The sequence below is a fragment of the Pseudonaja textilis genome, chromosome 1 (assembly GCF_049901715.1).
Source record: "Pseudonaja textilis isolate UNSWEBS1 chromosome 1, rPseTex1.2, whole genome shotgun sequence".
Taxonomy (NCBI): domain Eukaryota; kingdom Metazoa; phylum Chordata; class Lepidosauria; order Squamata; family Elapidae; genus Pseudonaja; species Pseudonaja textilis.
In genome coordinates, this window is record NC_141990.1 from 191,528,212 (window position 1) to 191,545,426 (window position 17,215).

A 17,215-nucleotide genomic window follows, 5' to 3' on the forward strand; every position below is an offset into this window, starting at 1 on the left:
TTTTTTTGAACAAGCAGCCGAGGACCAAAACCCTAATTTCAGTCAGAACCCTGAAAACTTGGCCCTGCTTCCTTACAGAAGTTGAGTCTTGATGTGTGGGCAAAGCTGGCAATTGTAAAATCTCATTCCAGAGATAGAAACGTTGCTTATTTTTCAGAGCACATGGAACCTGAATTTGGAATGACGCAGTTCATAGAAAAGAGGAATTTCAAGCCATGGGACATTTTCCAATATTAAAAGCTTCAGAATTACTTGCTGGGATTAGGACAGCTGTGCCTCCTAGCAATTAATGCAGAAAACACCTGGAAACTATTGTTGCCTACCCCTGAGTAACTAAAATCCTACAATTAACACATTCCTATGTGGCATAGCCAAACAGTAGCAATAACTTTACATTCGATACAGAAATCCTATTTTAATCTTCTTGTAATAAACCTAAGGGCTGCAATATTCACAGTTGAGAATTTGGACTATCTCATGGAAAATAATTAAATACTAAAGTTCCTATGATTAAATTTAATTAGAACTTCTGGAAAATATGCTTCTTGACTACCAAATGTTAAATTAACATAGAACTAGCTCAGGGCAGAGGCCAGAGCTTGACTTTCCATAAAACATATTCCAGGCATTTCCAGTTAAGCATGAAACCTTGCTGAATTGGAAGTAGTAAAACATATTAGGGTAAGTGGGCCAATGGTCTGACTCAGAAAGAGGTTTCACATATTGTACTAAGGTATAAAATGTCTGTTTAAATCATGGTGTAATGCTGTCATTATGGTCTACAAACCATCATTTGGGGTTTGGCATAGGTGAACCTAACCAAGTGTTTTAATCAACAATCCTGAGTGAAATAAATCCTGAGCTTAATTCATATAACATGCTAGTTTGCCTTAGTGTTGCCTGCAAACCCCAAATCTCTATGGTGGGTTAAACATGGTTTAGCAGGATGGGTGAGCCCATCAAGAGTGATAGCATGTTGTCTTTTAAATAAATAGTTTGCACGTGTTAAGCAAATTTTGGCATATTTTGTACAAATAAATTGTTAGGTTTTGAATAGGTTTGAGTTATGCAGTTTATTCAAGTCAAAAATCACAGAAAATGGAGTCATGGCAACTAAAGAAGATGGTTTAAAATCATGGATGGCTTTTGATGGCTGTTTTTAGCAAACCCTCCACTGAACAAGGATCACACTCCAGGCCAGTCTCTACTCCCTTCACCCTAAACCAATGTTTTTCAAATTTGACAACTTTAAGATTGTGGACTTCAACTCCCCATAATTCCTCAGCTTAAGACCTCCAAGTTTGAAAGACACTGATGTAAATTAAGACTGAAAGCTCCCTGAGATCCCCAAGTTCAGCTTTTCCCTAAATTTTAGTGGCTTCTGTAGGATAATGCTAAATTCACATTTCCAAATCACAAAGCCATGTTGGTTTTTGGCTTGAATTTACTTGTGCTAATCTCAACTCATTTAATAAACTCTGCTTAAACAAATCATAGCTTAATAGGAAGTAATCATCCAGCTTGTAGCAGAGGCACGTTTTCACATACTGTTAGTACAAGTATGTCATGAAAAAGGAGAGAATCAATGAGGATCATCTAATACTACAGAACTTTAGGACAAATTGAAGGAGTTTAAAACAAGCTATGGCTAATCTCAAAACGCTCAGTAGGACCAGACCTGACTACAATAGAAAAGAGAAATAAATCCCTAGGGCCTACAGGTTGCTATGAGATTCTTTTAAAGAAATCTTTTATGAAAGTGATGCAAAACCACTTCCACACTGTCACAAGTGCAAGGTTGTATCAAACATGACCAAAAAGAAATTTAACTTTAAACAAAGCCTCCTCTTTCTTTTCTTTACCAGAAAAGGTGGCCAGTTCTGTAGATTTGGCGGAAAAAAAACCAGGTCATTATTCAAAAGTTCCATCTATTAAAAGTAACTTTATTATGCAGGGCTGCGGCACCAGTTCCCCACCCCCCCCACCCCAAAAAAATCCACGCAAGTTTACATTCCGAAATACTTTTAATTATGCTAAGAGTTCAGAGGAACACATATAAGGGTGTCCGCCTCATTGTCTCCGCTTAGCCCACTCTGTGGAGATAAACCCGGGCTTTCCTATTCCAGGGAAAACTCCTAAATCACAATTTGGCTCTGGCACACGCGTGACTCGTTCTCCCACTTTTAAGAGCCAACCATTCAGACAATACCGAGAAAATCCAAGTACTTTGAAGGCAAGAAGAGTGAAGAGCTGTGAGGGGAAAGCCGAGGCGGGCTTCCTCGGAATGGGTTCAGGGTCCCTCCCCTGGAAATGCGCATCCGGCGATCGGCCTCCCTGAGAAGGCCACCTCTCGCCCAGCAGCATTTGGGAAGAACATGGATGTGGAAGCCCCCTCCAAGGGAGCCGTCCCGGCCCTCTTTTACCCGCCTCTGCCGGCTCCTAGCTTCGCCACGCCCGCCCTCCGGGGGAATGCCCACCCGGAGTTACCTTGACGGCTTTCCCTTCGGCTCCTCCCCTTCTCGCTAAACGCCGCACGTGGGGCCGGGCAAGCCGGGCGAAAGGGAAGGTGTGTGCCTGCCTGCCTGGCTGGTTGGTTAGCTGGGGATCTGCGGCCCCGTGATCGCTGCTGCCCGCGGAGGGATGTGCCTTTAAGCCCTGCAACCGGCGCGGACGAGGATGGCCGCTTCTCTGCCCGGTTTGCAGAGCCAGGCGGGCGGGGTGGCAGCCGAGCGTCGAAAACTCTGCCCGGCGAGGAACGAGGGAGGGAGCAGCGTGGGAGAAATCGCCTGGGTGACTCCGCCGGCTCCGGGGATCTCGGCCCAGCTCGCCCGAGAGGACAGGTAAGCCTTTCCGTTGGGAGGAAGAGGAGAGAAAGAAGAAGGCCGGGGTCTGCCAAGCATGTCGGAGGAGAGCTGGGTAATCCAATGAATCCTCCATGTTCAGAGACAGTGTACCTCAGGACAAAATTATAGCGGGAAATGGGAAACGCTGCAGGGACCAAGCTTTTCCCCAAAGAAGATACTCTCCAGGTTGCTTTGGAGGTCTTAGTGGGGCAGTTCCAAGAGGCACTAGTTCTGGGCCAAACGTTTGGATGGGGACCACCGTTGGAAGCGATCAGAGGTATTTGCTTTATTGCTTTTTTAAAAGCAAGGCAGCAAAAACTATCCTAAGAGTTTTAGGATAGTTCAGGACTTTGGGTTTTGCTTGCACACTCTTGGCACTTGATATGCTGAGTGAAAAGAGAAAGAATTGCATAGCCAGGGGTTGCAATGAAAAGAAAGTGGGCGGAGGCTTGAAATGAGCATTTTGTCCCCTGGGCTTGCAGAAGCTTGAAGGTTGGTGCTCCTGTTGAAGGCAGTTCTGATGAGAAGCATCTCTCTCTTTTCCCTCCCTTCACACGCACACACAGAAGAAACACATACATAGCAGAGAAAACTTCACACATGCCCTGCCTGCTCCCTACCTCCTCCTCCATCCTTACAGCAAGAATCCAAACTCCAAAAGGAAATCCTTCAGGTCAGTCTGTTGCAAACAATGGTTTTTCTAGGTGGCCAATTATATACACAGGCTGTCTTCAATATTGTGGCATTATAACCAAATCCTCCCGCCCCAACTTGGTTGTGAATGGTGGAAGCTGAAATCAGATGCCAGCTAGAAAAAGATGAAGGAAATATAATACTATAAAAGGTTTTAGTGCTTCTGTGCAATAATTGGTAGAAGATTATACAAAAGAGAGTTTTAATTATTGGTTTTTCAAGAAAATACACACACACACACCATTTACGCATACAAGGTGGGATATGAACATGTTGTTGCCATGGTCTCTGGATTTAAAAAAACACCCTAATTTGACATAATTGAGAGTTTTGTTTGCTATAACCAAGACTTTATGAACAGGAAATAATTGGCAGAATTTGTAAATGAGAACTCTTGGAGTGAATCGAAATGGCACTATTCCATTTATAACTTTATTATGATTTATCAGAATGATGCACATAAGTACTTCATTTTTGGTCCTGCTAGTGGATTGTAAAAATGTTTTTTAAAAAAGAATGTCTATTTGTACAAAATTTTAGGATTATTAATACCTAAATATGAAAAAATAGGTTGAATATTTCTGCTGCATTATGAAAGATCCTTTATAGGAAATTTCTTATTCAGAGCATTCAAGAAGGTTCTTTGGATAGTGCAAAATGTATGTTGTTATCCAAAAACACTGTATACATAAGTGAAGCTTCACTTATTAATTAACTTATTAATAATCATGAAGTAGAATCAAGCCAGTATTTATAGTGCCGATAGTACCCAATGCTCATATGTATAGATACTTTCTTCACTTTTCTAAAATCTTCATTACAAAGAAATCTTGTATAATACAAGATAACTAAAAATAACTTTTGAAATACAATATAAGTTTGAATTGTGCCAACATTGTTGATCTTTCATATTAGGGTTGACTGCATTTAATATACACTCCTGTAGCTTTAAATCCCATTGAATTTAAATGGGATTTACTCAAGTGAACCTAGACAGACTGCAGTTGAAGGCCTTATGTGAACCATGGTGTGATTCACCTCTAAGAATTTATGAGAACAAGCGGCATAGTTCTGCTCTTAATAAGTCAGTTATCTGGAAGTTAAAAAAAATGCTTTCATCCAATTTACTATGTAATTTTTTTAAAGAATTGTGGAATATGGCTACAAGACAAAATCAATAATTATTTCCTACTTAATTAAATAACATTACTAGAAACCATTCCAGTTCAAAATGTACTATAGCAATGGGGAGAATGGCAGCAGTATTGGTTTAGCTCAGGAATATTTAACTTCAAGTTTTCCTAATAAAGTTTATGTACCTCCACATGTTGCAGTTTTGCACGTATAATTATTACTTGTAATTTTGAACTGCATTTAGATAATTGTGTTTATATGAACAATATATGATCTCTTTTCAATATAGGACAAAAAAGACAGAGTTTAATATGCCAGAAATCCCATCCATACCAAATCCTTTTCCTGAACTTTGTGTCTCTCCATTTACATCAGTTTTGTCAGCCAGCCTGTTGCCTAAGGCAAATCCCAGGATAAAACAGGTAAGCTTTTTTAAAAAAATTCTGATAGCCAAACTACAAAGAGAAATATGTTTATTCTTTGCAGTTCCCATCAGATTCAGTGCTTATACCTCAAAATCTTTCAACAGTACTACATGCAATTAAACCTAGGATTTTGTCTTCCTGATTTCTTTTATTGTCAACTTTCAAGATAGAATCTTTTATGTTAGTGACCTATAGTTAATTCTATAACTACATTCAGACATTTTGTTTATCACAAACATGAACACCCAAACTGGAGTCCATATTGTTGCACCAAATTGTTCAAAGTAGATGCTCAAGGCCTGGGCTTTTTCACACTTAAAAATTGGAGATAAAGCTGTGCTCCATCCTGTGTTTGTCCTAACCATTATTATTGTATATGAATACAAAGTGTATTGAAATGATCCAAAATACGATTACATATGTGACAAGGGCAATTGAAATCAGATGCTACTACAACAGATCAATTTGCAGTTGGAGAAGGGTGATTGGTAAATATTCATTCTAATCCTGGATTTAATTTTTTTTCCTGAAAAAGTCTTACAAACAGTTCTCTTTTTTTCTCAATAGGTTTTTTTATTTAGTTATAAGGTATTATAAAATACAAAATACAAAAGCAAATAAAAGGGCAGTGAGGGGGAAGGGAAAAGGGGAAAGAAAAGTGAGGAAGGATAGGGGAAGAAAAAGAAACATTGACTACAGACTCTGTCTGTTACAGTAGAATAAGGCATTAACAACAAATCACAACTTTTTCTTTTACCATAATAGTATGAACCAATCATTTCTATAAATATCAATCTGATCTGTAAAACCCAAAATCAATAGTTCTTGACTAAATGTAACAACCATGGGATAAAAGAGGAAGAAACCTGTAGACCAGCACAATCCCTGATATTTTCAGTTTGGGATGAAAAGACTCCTGTTGAATTGAATTGTCGAATCTTTTGAGTGTGTTGCCAGTCAGTAAGGGGCCAAATGAATGAGTGGTCTAATTTGGGATAAGAAGTCCTCTTAAATTTCAGACACTCTTAAGTATTGGATATGGTTTTAAAAAATGGGAGACAAGAGTGGTCTGTCCTGCAAGGAAGGATTTATGGAATAAATTCCACCTGAATTTGGGAATTTATGTAACTTACTGCATCCGCAGCATAATCCTTTGTACGTGAGTGCTAGAGCTTAATAACTAAGACTTTGTTCACATCTTATAAAAATGCAGTGCATGGGATTCCAGTGAATGCATTGAACAGGGGAGTGTCCTATGTAAACTGGCTCCCTTGGATTTGGATACAAGTTTGTGATTCTGCTTTGTACAGTCACAAAACTAGGAAAGAAATGCTGTATGCAACTTTGCTTTGAGCAATGACAGTTTGGAAGCTACACTTGTCTTCTGGCACACTTAGCATCAAAACAGCCATGGGAACTGTATCGTCTTTTGCTTATTCAGTAAATACTTCCCTAACTAAACTCTGTGCATGACTCATGTAAAGCACTACAGCTTGCACATATTCTATATGTGGATGTATAGAATCTGAAATACAAACTGGAATTTTTGAGTCATTGGAGATACCCTAGTAGCCTGCTTCTAAGTTTATCTCAGACTTACATGGCCTTCAGGAACCAAAGTATTAATTTAGCAGTGATTCCCATAGCTGTGTTCATTTATGAATGCTAGTTGTTTAGTTTTGTCATGGAGTATAAAAATACAAATTAGTGTTTGATGGATAGTCTCATTAAAATCTTAAAGGCTTTGCGATAGAAAAACATCGTAATAAATGAAAGGATTCGTTTCTTTCCATTTGTCTGAAATGATATAGAGTTTCCTGCTTGTGCAGGGGTTGAACTAGAAGACCTCTAAAGTCCCTTCCAACTCTGTTTTATTCTGTTCTGATTATATTTGTGTTGGAGTGTCACTTATTTGGGAAACACAAGAAATTTAAATTGAATAAATGGAATGAAAATGTAGCCTGGCATGATGAATCTTGTTTTGGTCAAAGATAAGCGAGAAACGGACTTCTCTACAAAAATAGTTCAAGGCAAATGAACTCTTGTTAGCTTCCTTGAACGTGATTGGAAGGGGCAAAATAAAACTCAAGGGTATTTAAAGCCCAGGGACATTTTATTATTTTGCTACATTTTTCTCTTTATTTATCTGATTCTAGATGTTCACAGTTTGTAAATAACTTGACTGCACTAGCCAAAAAGAAATATGTTTCTTGTAGGAACACTGGTAATCAAACTTCAGCACTAATTTTTACTAATTGAGAATTAGAATGGAACCATATAAGAGACATATTACAGCAAATTATTATTCCAAGGCAGATTGCTTCTTTTTTTTAACCTTGAAATTAGTGGAAAATGACTTGCATAATATCGACAAGAAAACTATATATGCCCATGAAATGACCAGGACTCCAATTCAATTCAAAGCAGATTTTAGCTGCATGACAGTTCCTGACCAACCATGTCTGATATCTTTCAACAGCTGCTTAGGTATTCTGGGCCTTGCTTGCAATATGAAAGAGCAATTGCTGCTCTACTGGTGGTACTTGAATGTCTCTGGAAAGCTCTGAGGAAAAATATGGGTCCTTTTTACAGTAACACTCACCAAGATTTCTTGCCTAGTCCCCTCTGATTCTCAAAGTGATGCTTCCTCAGATGCATTTGACAATTCCAATCCCACTGCAGACCTCATCCCTACAGGAGTCGGGTATAAAGGAAGTGGCATTGGAGTCCTTATGTCTGTTTTTCCTCCATGATTTTTATTTGTTAAATTTGACAGGGAGAGTGGCCCTTTTATGAAGCTACTGTTTTTTTAAAAAAATTACAGGACAGCAAGCAAGAACTTTTTTTAATTCCTGCTGGGCAAGTGGATTTTCATGAGTTATTTCACCTTCACACCCTTTTTATTTTTACATTTGTCTTTTGTCATGGGAAAGTGACATTTAGCAGAACCTCAATTTGCTTAATTTGAATGTAGTCAATATTTAGCATTGTTACCTTGCTACCTGCAAATACAGAGAGACAGTGATGCTGCCCCGTATTATGAGTAGAATGGGCGTTGGTAGAAGTTACCCTGAACGCCCTTTCTATCTATGCTGTGAGAGAGCCCAGGATGGGTTGACTCCTTCCTATGACATCATTTAGCTGAGTCTGCACTAAGATATAAAAGCCAGACCCCGGAAGAGACTCCAGCTTTGGCGAAGATACTTGACAGACTGAAAGGTGTCTCTGAAAGCACAAATGAATACAGAAACATGACTTACCCTCTCCGGACGAATCAAGGGAGGGGCTGGGCTCTCTCGCAGCCTAGATAGAAAGGGTGTTCAGGGTAACTTCTACCAACGCCCTTTCTCCTCCATGCTGCATCAAGAGCCCAGGATGGGACATACCAAAGTTTGCATGTCCATGGGTGAGTCCTCGTCCGGCTCATCACACTGACTGTTGAACCACTCGTTGAAGCACCCGTCTGCCGAAGGCTGAAGTTGCCAAGGCAAAGGCATCCAGACGGTAGTATCTGATGAAAGGAGAGGGAGATGTCCACGTGGCCATATGACAGATCTCTTCCAAGGGTGCTTGGGTCGCCCAGGCAGCCGAAGTGGCCACGTTTCTGGTAGAGTGCGCTGTCAGACCTCGAGGAACCGGAAGGGCCGCAGCTTTGTAGGCCTGCTCAATGCAAGAACTGACCCACCTGCTAATAGTAGAAGAGGCCTTGTGCCCCAAGTGAGAAGGGAAAAGGAAACAAACATGGCTTCTGATTTCCTGAAGGAAGAAATGCGCTTAATGTATATTCTAAGAGCCCTTCCTACGTCTAGCGTGTGCCACTGCTGCTCTAAGTCATGGTGTGGGAGGGGGCAGAAGACAGGCAACATAATGTTCTGGGACCTGTGGAACAGGTGTTAACCTTTGGAAGAAATGAGGGGCCCTGACTGAGGACATCCATATGACATATCATCATGAAAGGAACAAGGTCCTGTCTGATGGAAAGAGCAGCGAGCTCAGATATCCGCCTGGCTGAAGTGATGGAAATGGGAAACACTACCTTCAGATTCAGGAAACAGAGAGACACTTTTCTAAGGGGTTCAAAGCGGGGCTTCGTAAGGGCATTAAGAACCTCATGAAGATCCCAGGAAGGATACCTTTGAACCACCGGGGGTGCAGGTTGGAAGTCCCCTTTCAAAAAAAACCTTCCTGACTGAAGGGTGATGGGATAAGGAAGGAAGCAAACCCCATGAAAGAACCGAGGAGAGGGCCTCAACCTGCCTACGTAAGGGTTGGGGGCCAAACCTTTCTACAGATCATGCTGAAGGAATCTAAGAACCTCTGCCAACTGGGCTGAAGCAGGAGAGAAACCCTCCCTAAGGAACCCTCGGGAAGGGCCTTCCAGGTGGCATCATAGATGCGCCCTGTAGAAGGTTTGCGAGATGCCAGGATAGTGATGATGACCCTTTCAGGAAGATCAACCACCCCTAGCTGCTGCCGCTCAAGTGCCACATGGTCAGCTTGAGCCACAGGGGCTCTGGGTGGAGCAGAATCCCCTGATGAAGGGAGGCTAGATGGGCTGGGATCCTCCAAGGAGAAGCCCCCGATAGGTTGACCAGGTCCGCAAACCAGGGCGTCCTTGGCCAATAGGGTGCCAGGAGGAGGAGTTCCGCTCGTTCTTCCAATATCTTCCAAATTACTGCCGGAATGATGGGAAGCGGGGGAAAGGCATAGAGGAGACTTTTGGGCCATCTGCACCGAAGAGCATTGGTCCCCTTTGCTCCCTGGCAAGGAAACCTGGTGAAGAATCTGGTGACCTGGGTGATTTGAGGAGTGGAGAAGAGATCCACCTCCGGCGTTCCAAATCTGAGGGAAAGGTCCCTGAATAGAGACAGAGGAATGGACCATTCTACCTGGTCGACTAGGCTCCTGCTGAGCCAGTCAGCCTGGGAGTTGTCAATCCCGGAGATGTGGTCCACCAAGATTGACAACAGGTGTTTCTCTGCCTATAACACCAACCATAGCGCCTCTCCATGAGGGCTCTGGACCTAGTCCCCCCTTGCCGGTTGACATGAGCCATATTGTCCATAAGGACTAGAACATGAGAGCCAGTCACTGAGTGCCTGAAATGCTTGAGAGCTAGAAAAATGGCTCTGAGCTTTAGCCAATTTATGGGAGGGGCCGGCTCTGACCTGGACCAAGGTCCTGAGCTATCTGGCCCTGCATATGGGAACCCCAACCCAGGAGGCTGGCATCGGTGGTTATCACTAGCCTGTCTGGGACCCTGAAAGGAGTCCCTTCCAGATTAACGGGGAACACCACCAATTGAGAGATCTCTGGATTTGTGGCGGGAGCGGGACCTTGATGGATGAGTGGCTGGTTCCTGCCCGTTGGTAGGGAAGCAGGAACCATTGGAGTGGACGGGAGTGGAAAAATCTGTGGCTCTGGAGATATGACAGGGTAATTTGCAGATCCCGACGGGCCGCATGGATGGAAGAGGAAAGAATCAAAATGTCGTCCAAGTAGCATTGGATCCTCACTGGAACAGAAAGCAGAGATGCTATCAATGCTGCCAGAACCTTCGTGAAGACCCTTGAAGCCAATGAGAGGCCGAAGGGAAGTGCTCGATACTGGTAATGGGTATTCTGATAACAGAAACAGAGAAACTGGCGATGATGAGGCCAAATGGGGATGTGGAGGAAGCCTCCATGAGATCAATGGAAGAGAGGAAATCGCCCTCCCGAACGCTCTCTAAAATAGAATGCAGAGTCTGCATTTTAAATTGCCTGTATTTTACAAATTGGTTGAGAAATTTTAGATCCAGGATGGTTCGCTACTCCCCCTGAGGCTTTGGGAATGATGAAAAGGCGAGAGTAAAGCCCACGTCCCTGATGAGAAGGGGGAACAGGTTGAATAGCTCGGATTTCAAGAAGAAGTTGAATGGCCTGATTCATGAGGTCTTGCCTTGAAATGTCCCGAGAGACAGGACAGATCAAAACATTTTAGGGGGTGGCATTAGGAAGTCCAATTGTAATCCTGACCTAATAGTGCTGAGCACGCAGGCATCTGCCGTGACTCCTCCCATTTGGAGGCAAAGAAGGCTAGGCGATCTCCGATGGGTGGGGAGAACGAGGGATTACTTAGAGCGATGGAAGGAACGACCCCCACCCTCCCAAAAGGGCTGTTTACCAGTATAAGGAGCTGGGCGATAGTCGGCTCTCTTCCCAGAGGAAGAGAGAATTTTACATTTATCTCTGGTTTCAATGAGATAAGGTTCCAGAGCATCGCCAAAAAGCTTATTGCCCGTGAATGGAACTGAAGCCAGCTTCCTTTTATGGTGTGACTCTGCCTGCCAATTTCTGAGCCATAACAGTCTTCTTGCTGCTACTGAAGATGCCATGGCCCTAGATGCAAATTTGGTGGAATTGAGAGTGGCATCTGCAGTGAATTTTGCCGATGCGATAATCTTATTAAGGTCTTGGGGAGACCGAAGGTCAGATGTTGGCAATGTAATTGGGAGTTGGTGCAGCCACCGTGTGGATGCCCTCGTGAAAAAAGAATGCTGCTGTTTGAAGGCCGAACAGCCCATGCAGCACCGGAATGTCAACAGAAGGCACTGCCAGGGCATTGTCCAGAGCTGCGCTGATGTTGTAGAAATGCTTAACCAGAGAAGATGGGTGAGAACCTGCCGAAGGGGAAGCGCATTGTTCCTTGACCATGTCCAGGAACAAAGTGGGAGAAGGCAAAACCCCTGCATGCACTACAGGCTTGGAGAAGAGTGAGTCTCCCTGGCTAGAGGGAATTCCTTGTGGCTCGGGAGCCACTTCCTCTGGCGACAGCTTGGCAGTGACCAAGGCCTTGCTGAGTAATGGCCTGAAGAGAGAAGGATTGAAGACCAATGCAGAGGATGTCTTGTCTGGGCGAGAGTCCTCTTCCTCTGAAAGATTTTGGTCAAAAATCTCACCCTCTTCACACTCTGAATGAGAAGAGTAACAGTGTTCAGATGGTGAAGACCTTCCTTCCTCATCAACCTCCTCCCATTCTGGTAGAGAAGAATGGACCCTGAGGTCCTGGGGCCTGTGTAAATCAGGATGATGAGGCAGGGAACTTATAGAGTGAGAAGGGAGAAGGGCCTGAGCCCTTTCCAGAGGTCGAAGAATTAGCTTGAAGCCTTCAGCCAATCCCTGCCTAATGGCCAATGAGACAACATCTTGGATATTCCCTGGTCTGTGCTCAAAGGTAGAGGCAGAAGGCCGAAGGCCTGCTGCTGTGGGAGTGAAGGTGGCTTCAGGCCTAGATTGAGGAGAGGTTCGAGGCCTGGAGGGAGCGGGAGGAGCATAGGGCCCAGAAGCCTGTTGGAAATAAGGCCCAGAACTGCTTAGATCCTGAGGATCATATTGTACTCCAAAGGCCTCAGGAGACCAGGATGGAGGATGGAAAGGCTCATAGATAACTTCTCCTCCCCTGGGAGGGCTTGGCTGGGGCCCACGGGTATCACCTGAAACCTGCTGTAGTTGCACTCCCTTCTGTTGAATAGTTCTGTTGAACTGCCTCTCTAGAGCTGCATGTCTGCGCTTTTCTGCTCTCAACTCCGCCTGAGTTGCCTTCTTAGGAGCTAGAGCCTTAGCTCTCATTTTAGCAGCCACCTCCCTCTGGACTGATTGGGTGGGTTGCCTACGACTTTTTCTCTTATTGGGCTTAAGAGAGTGTTCTACTGGGGGGCGACTCCGCCTGACCCTTATCTTGCTCCATTTGAAGAATAAAGGCTCTTACGGTGGAAAAAAACTGTTTGTAATTTTTTTGTATTAAGCCCCTTAGGGTATAAAATGGCCCCCGGGCTTACAAAATGGCTGCTTACCTCGTGGTGGATGGCTTCAATCCAAGATGGCCACTGACTATGGGAAGCAGGCTCCAAGATTGAAGAATCCCTCCTTAGGTTATAAAGAGCCCCGAGTGAAGTCAGCAAAGGAAAGGGCAGCCGCTGGCCACACGATCAGCTGGCTGACGCTGGTATTGGTTTGCCGATCGCTTTTTACGACCGCTCAAACCTCAGGCATGGGGGAGGTCTACTTGCCTGAACAGCGCTCTGGCAATGCTGCTCCCAATGCTGCAGGAGAGAGAGCCTGCTCTTCTGGAAGAGCAGCTGCCCAGATCCTGGGAGCTGCTGAAGCGAGGAAAAAAGGTACTGAAGATCACTGGTGAGTATTATCTAACAGAAGCTTTCAGAGACACAGCTATTGACTGAAAGGAGCTGAGTCAAAAGCTGGGGTCTCTTCTGGGGGCTGGCTGTTATATCTTAGTACAGACTCAGCTAAATGACTTCATAGGAAGGAGTCAAGCCATCCTGGGCTCTCAATGCAGCATGGAGGAGAATTTAGTTGTATGTGGACACCCCAAACCAGTAGTCTAATCTCTGTATCATACATAAACTTGTAAAGCTAATTATTAAGTGTTACTTTATATTCAGATATTTTAAAATAATACAGTTATAACAGAGAAACTTGACAATTATTCATGTTAAGAGGTAAGTTAATGTATCTTTGGGTTGTTGTTTTTTTAGTTGTCTTAGAGCTGCAGTAAGAGATTTGCTAGCTAGCATTGAATATGTGCAGAGTGAAGGAAAGAAAATGTTGGATTTAAGCAATATTTTGAAAACTACAACTTATTTTTTTCCTGTGCTGTAGTAAGCATACAAAACACAAATTCATGCATCCTATGTTGAAGAAGTAGGAGATACTTCTGAAGTTGGGAATAGGTAACTCAAAAAATCATAAAAAATCATATTAAAATTTGGAAAGTGTGTTTAGGGCAAGAGTTTCCAATAACATCCTGATGATTCATTTGCTTGCAGAAAATTGTAGTTTTCAGGTTATGGTGATATCATACACAACTAGTATAGATGTGAAACCTTTACCTTATTAAACCTTTTTCCCTTTGGTTTTATAATCATTGTAATGTGGAAGAGAACAAACTTGTAGCTGAGTTCATACATTGCATTAAGATTAGTGTATTATATTAACCTCACAATCTGGGTGAGAAACCATGGTTTGTATTGTAAACATATCACATGAATCCAGTCAGTTGCAGTTTATATCATAAGCCAAAGTTTAGCAAATCATGGATTTGTTGTAGGGCCCTGGTAGTTGTGTTTTGACTGTACCGTTAGGTGGTGGTGTTGAAGAAAGAGAATGCATATTGTGCATTTTGTGTTGTGTAGGCACTATACAATTGTGGAATTCACTGTGATTTAATATCATGTGTTTGTACTTTAGGATTCTATATGATAAGAAATACCTGTGCATGTCAGTCAGCTTTTTTCATATATTCCTCCAAAAATGTGTGAGGCATATTCCTGCTTCTATATTTGTGATGGTTCAGTATATATAGTCATTCTTTACATATTTATGTGTTATCTTTTTAATAGAAAGATTCTACCAAGCCACCTTGTCAGTAACTGTTTTTTCTTTTAGATTATCATGAGTATACCATTCCAGAGCTTCCAGAATTAAAATGTTTATTTCATTTATTGCCATTTATTTCAAGAAAGAAGGGAATGCTGGTGGGATCACCCCAGTAGTGAGGTCACTACAGTTGACTCCCAAATCAGTAAGCCTGCCAAACTAATCCGTCTAGAATAGGAAAGTCATGCTACAAAGACAACTCAGGTGCATATAATATACTCTGGATTGAATTGATTCAGTTTAGGGCATGTCTGTTCCACTTTGAGTAGGTGAAATGCAATCCCAATAACAACTGATGAATGAAGCAAAAATAATAACCAGGACAAGTTGCATCCTGCAATCTCAGAAAAAAGCTACTCTTTATGGCTCATCAATCAGTTGTGCGTTTTTTACAGCATATTCCATTTTGTTCTCTTTCTGAGAGATTGTCTTTCATTCTCAAATCTGCCAATTTATGACCCAGGTTTGAAAAACAATCTTGCCATTCATATGTACTACAGAGAAAAATATATTTTTTTCATTTTAAAAATTATTTTTATGCATAGTCTGATAATATTATGGGCTGGAGGACTGAATAAAGCAGCAACCCCTTTACTTATTACTTTTCTTCATTACATTACTTAAATTTGAGAATGAGCATTATACTAGATCAGTGTTTCTTAAAAGTGTGGTCCTGAGATCCCAGGGGGATCTCCCCAAACCTTCTCAAGAGTCTGTGAAATCAAAATTATTTGCCAGCCTATGTTGAGAAATAATGCAATATTAAGATTCCATCAAACAATTGTGAGAAGTGCTAGTAACTGCAAATGCGCCAGCTTTAATTTTTAATATGGCAAAATCAAGAAATATAACCCATAGAAGCAAAAACACTTTAGGGGCCATTCATAATTCTCTTTCCATCAGGAATCAGTGTAATTCTTTATGAGGTTGCAAGTCCATTGAGGATAATAGGCTGTGGGTTTTTTTTGCTGCAAATACTTTAAATTGTTATTTATTTATTTAACAATTTTCTATACAGTCCATTCACCTAAGTGACATTTACTTTTTATAGAAAATAAGAACTTGAGGAGATTTCCTTTAAGGAAGTGAAGAGAGGATTATTTGAGGAAATATTGGGTAAAGGAGTACGGAGATGCCTGGAAGAAGGAATGGAGTTGCTGTTATGTAAAGATCACTTCAGCACTTCAGCTCGGACAGACAAGAAGGGCTGGGGCAAGTGGGGGGGATCAAAAATTGCCTCAGAACAGAGAAAATGTCTGTCGGACTTTCAAGATTCTGTAATTATGGCTACAACAATGAAGGAGAGTTCTAGCACTTCATGAAATGCTTGTTTCCTGATCTGGTCTACTCTGGAGGGCTGACACACACCACACTTGAAGACATCCACAACAACCTCTTTACTTCCGTCCCCCTACACATTGTAGTTGTGGGGAATGGGAGTATTCCTGGCAGTGATGGAGCCTGTTAGCAGGAAGTTGGCCTAGTGTGATGAACATTAATAAGTTAGTTTGCCATTGTGCCCTCAGTGCAGCACTGCCCTGTAGCATTAGGAGATGTGAAAATGCTACCTCTGCAGCGAGTCCTAGTGCAGGGCTACCTCAAGGACATAACAGAAAATTAAAAACAGGGCTCCTACATACAGCCCCAAAGTTTACATTGTCTGATTACTTGATTTCTATCAGACTCTACAGGACCCTGTGCCTGCTGAAAAGGAGAACCCTGACTGGAACCTTTTTAGTTTTTTTTCTCTTTTTAACAGCACACCTGATATGGAGTGTAAGAAAAAGGCTTGCTTGAGCCTCCTGGAAAACGTAGGGTGTCCTCAGTAAATATGATTGGAAACACAGATAAGACTGAATTCTTACTGTAGGAGAAGAGCTTAGCAACTGTTTGAAGTTTTGAAGTTATGATAGACCCCTGAAAAGCTACATACAATCTGTTTCAAAAATGATGGTTTTGAAATTACAGTTGCTGCAGGGCCCTTGTGATTATGTGAACAAAATTTGGACACTTTATAATCCAACTGCTCTTGCGACTGACCAGCTAACTTCCCCACGCCCCCATCTCACCTCACGGGGTCCCCACAGGCTGCATTATGGCCAGGCTCCATTATAGTCATAATTTGAGGATTACATGGACATGCTGAAGAAAAGAGGTGGTATTGCATAGTGCTTGTAGATATCTAAAGGTAATGAAGAAATGGGTATGTATTTAATGTTGAGGGGATTGCATTACTATGGATTTTGTGAGAGTAGGAATAAAAGCTGAGGTTAGAAAATTTGGCAGCAGATATGATTGGGTGGTATCCGATTCTAGGTTTTATAGCTTACTGAGAAGTCTCCAATTTAAAAGTAACTAGGCAAGGAGAAAGGGTTTGACCTTGGTGAGATCTTGTAACTGCTTCTATTCAGCTTGTTGGAAATTTCACATTTTTTGTGATTGAAAGAGACAGAGATTGAAAGAATATGAAAAAAAAACCTTAAAGAAATAATTGCACCCTAATAACCATGATCAACAGCAATGCAGATGCTCTGTCACATATCCAGAATTGTGGCATGTGGTTTGTTTGTTTAGTGAAGGGAGCAAATTTGTTTTAAGAAATACAGATCTTTAATTCAAAGTGAAAGGAACACTGAAGCCTATGAGAGAGGAAGTTATAATCACATCGGGTTGCCTTCCTTTA

The 17,215-nt window shown here is 42.1% G+C and overlaps 1 protein-coding gene across 1 annotated transcript in view; it reads left to right on the plus strand.

Annotated features, from left to right (window-relative positions):
* The first annotated feature begins 2,581 nt into the window (after positions 1-2,581).
* The window catches only part of GRB14 (growth factor receptor bound protein 14), a 61,756-nt gene continuing 47,122 nt past the window's right edge, over positions 2,582-17,215 (plus strand). The window contains exons 1-2 of the mRNA XM_087920057.1: positions 2,582-2,840; positions 4,960-5,092. Coding sequence (XP_087776183.1) covers positions 2,677-2,840; positions 4,960-5,092 — 297 coding nt within the window. The 5' untranslated portion in view covers positions 2,582-2,676. The remainder of the gene's footprint in view (positions 2,841-4,959; positions 5,093-17,215) is intronic.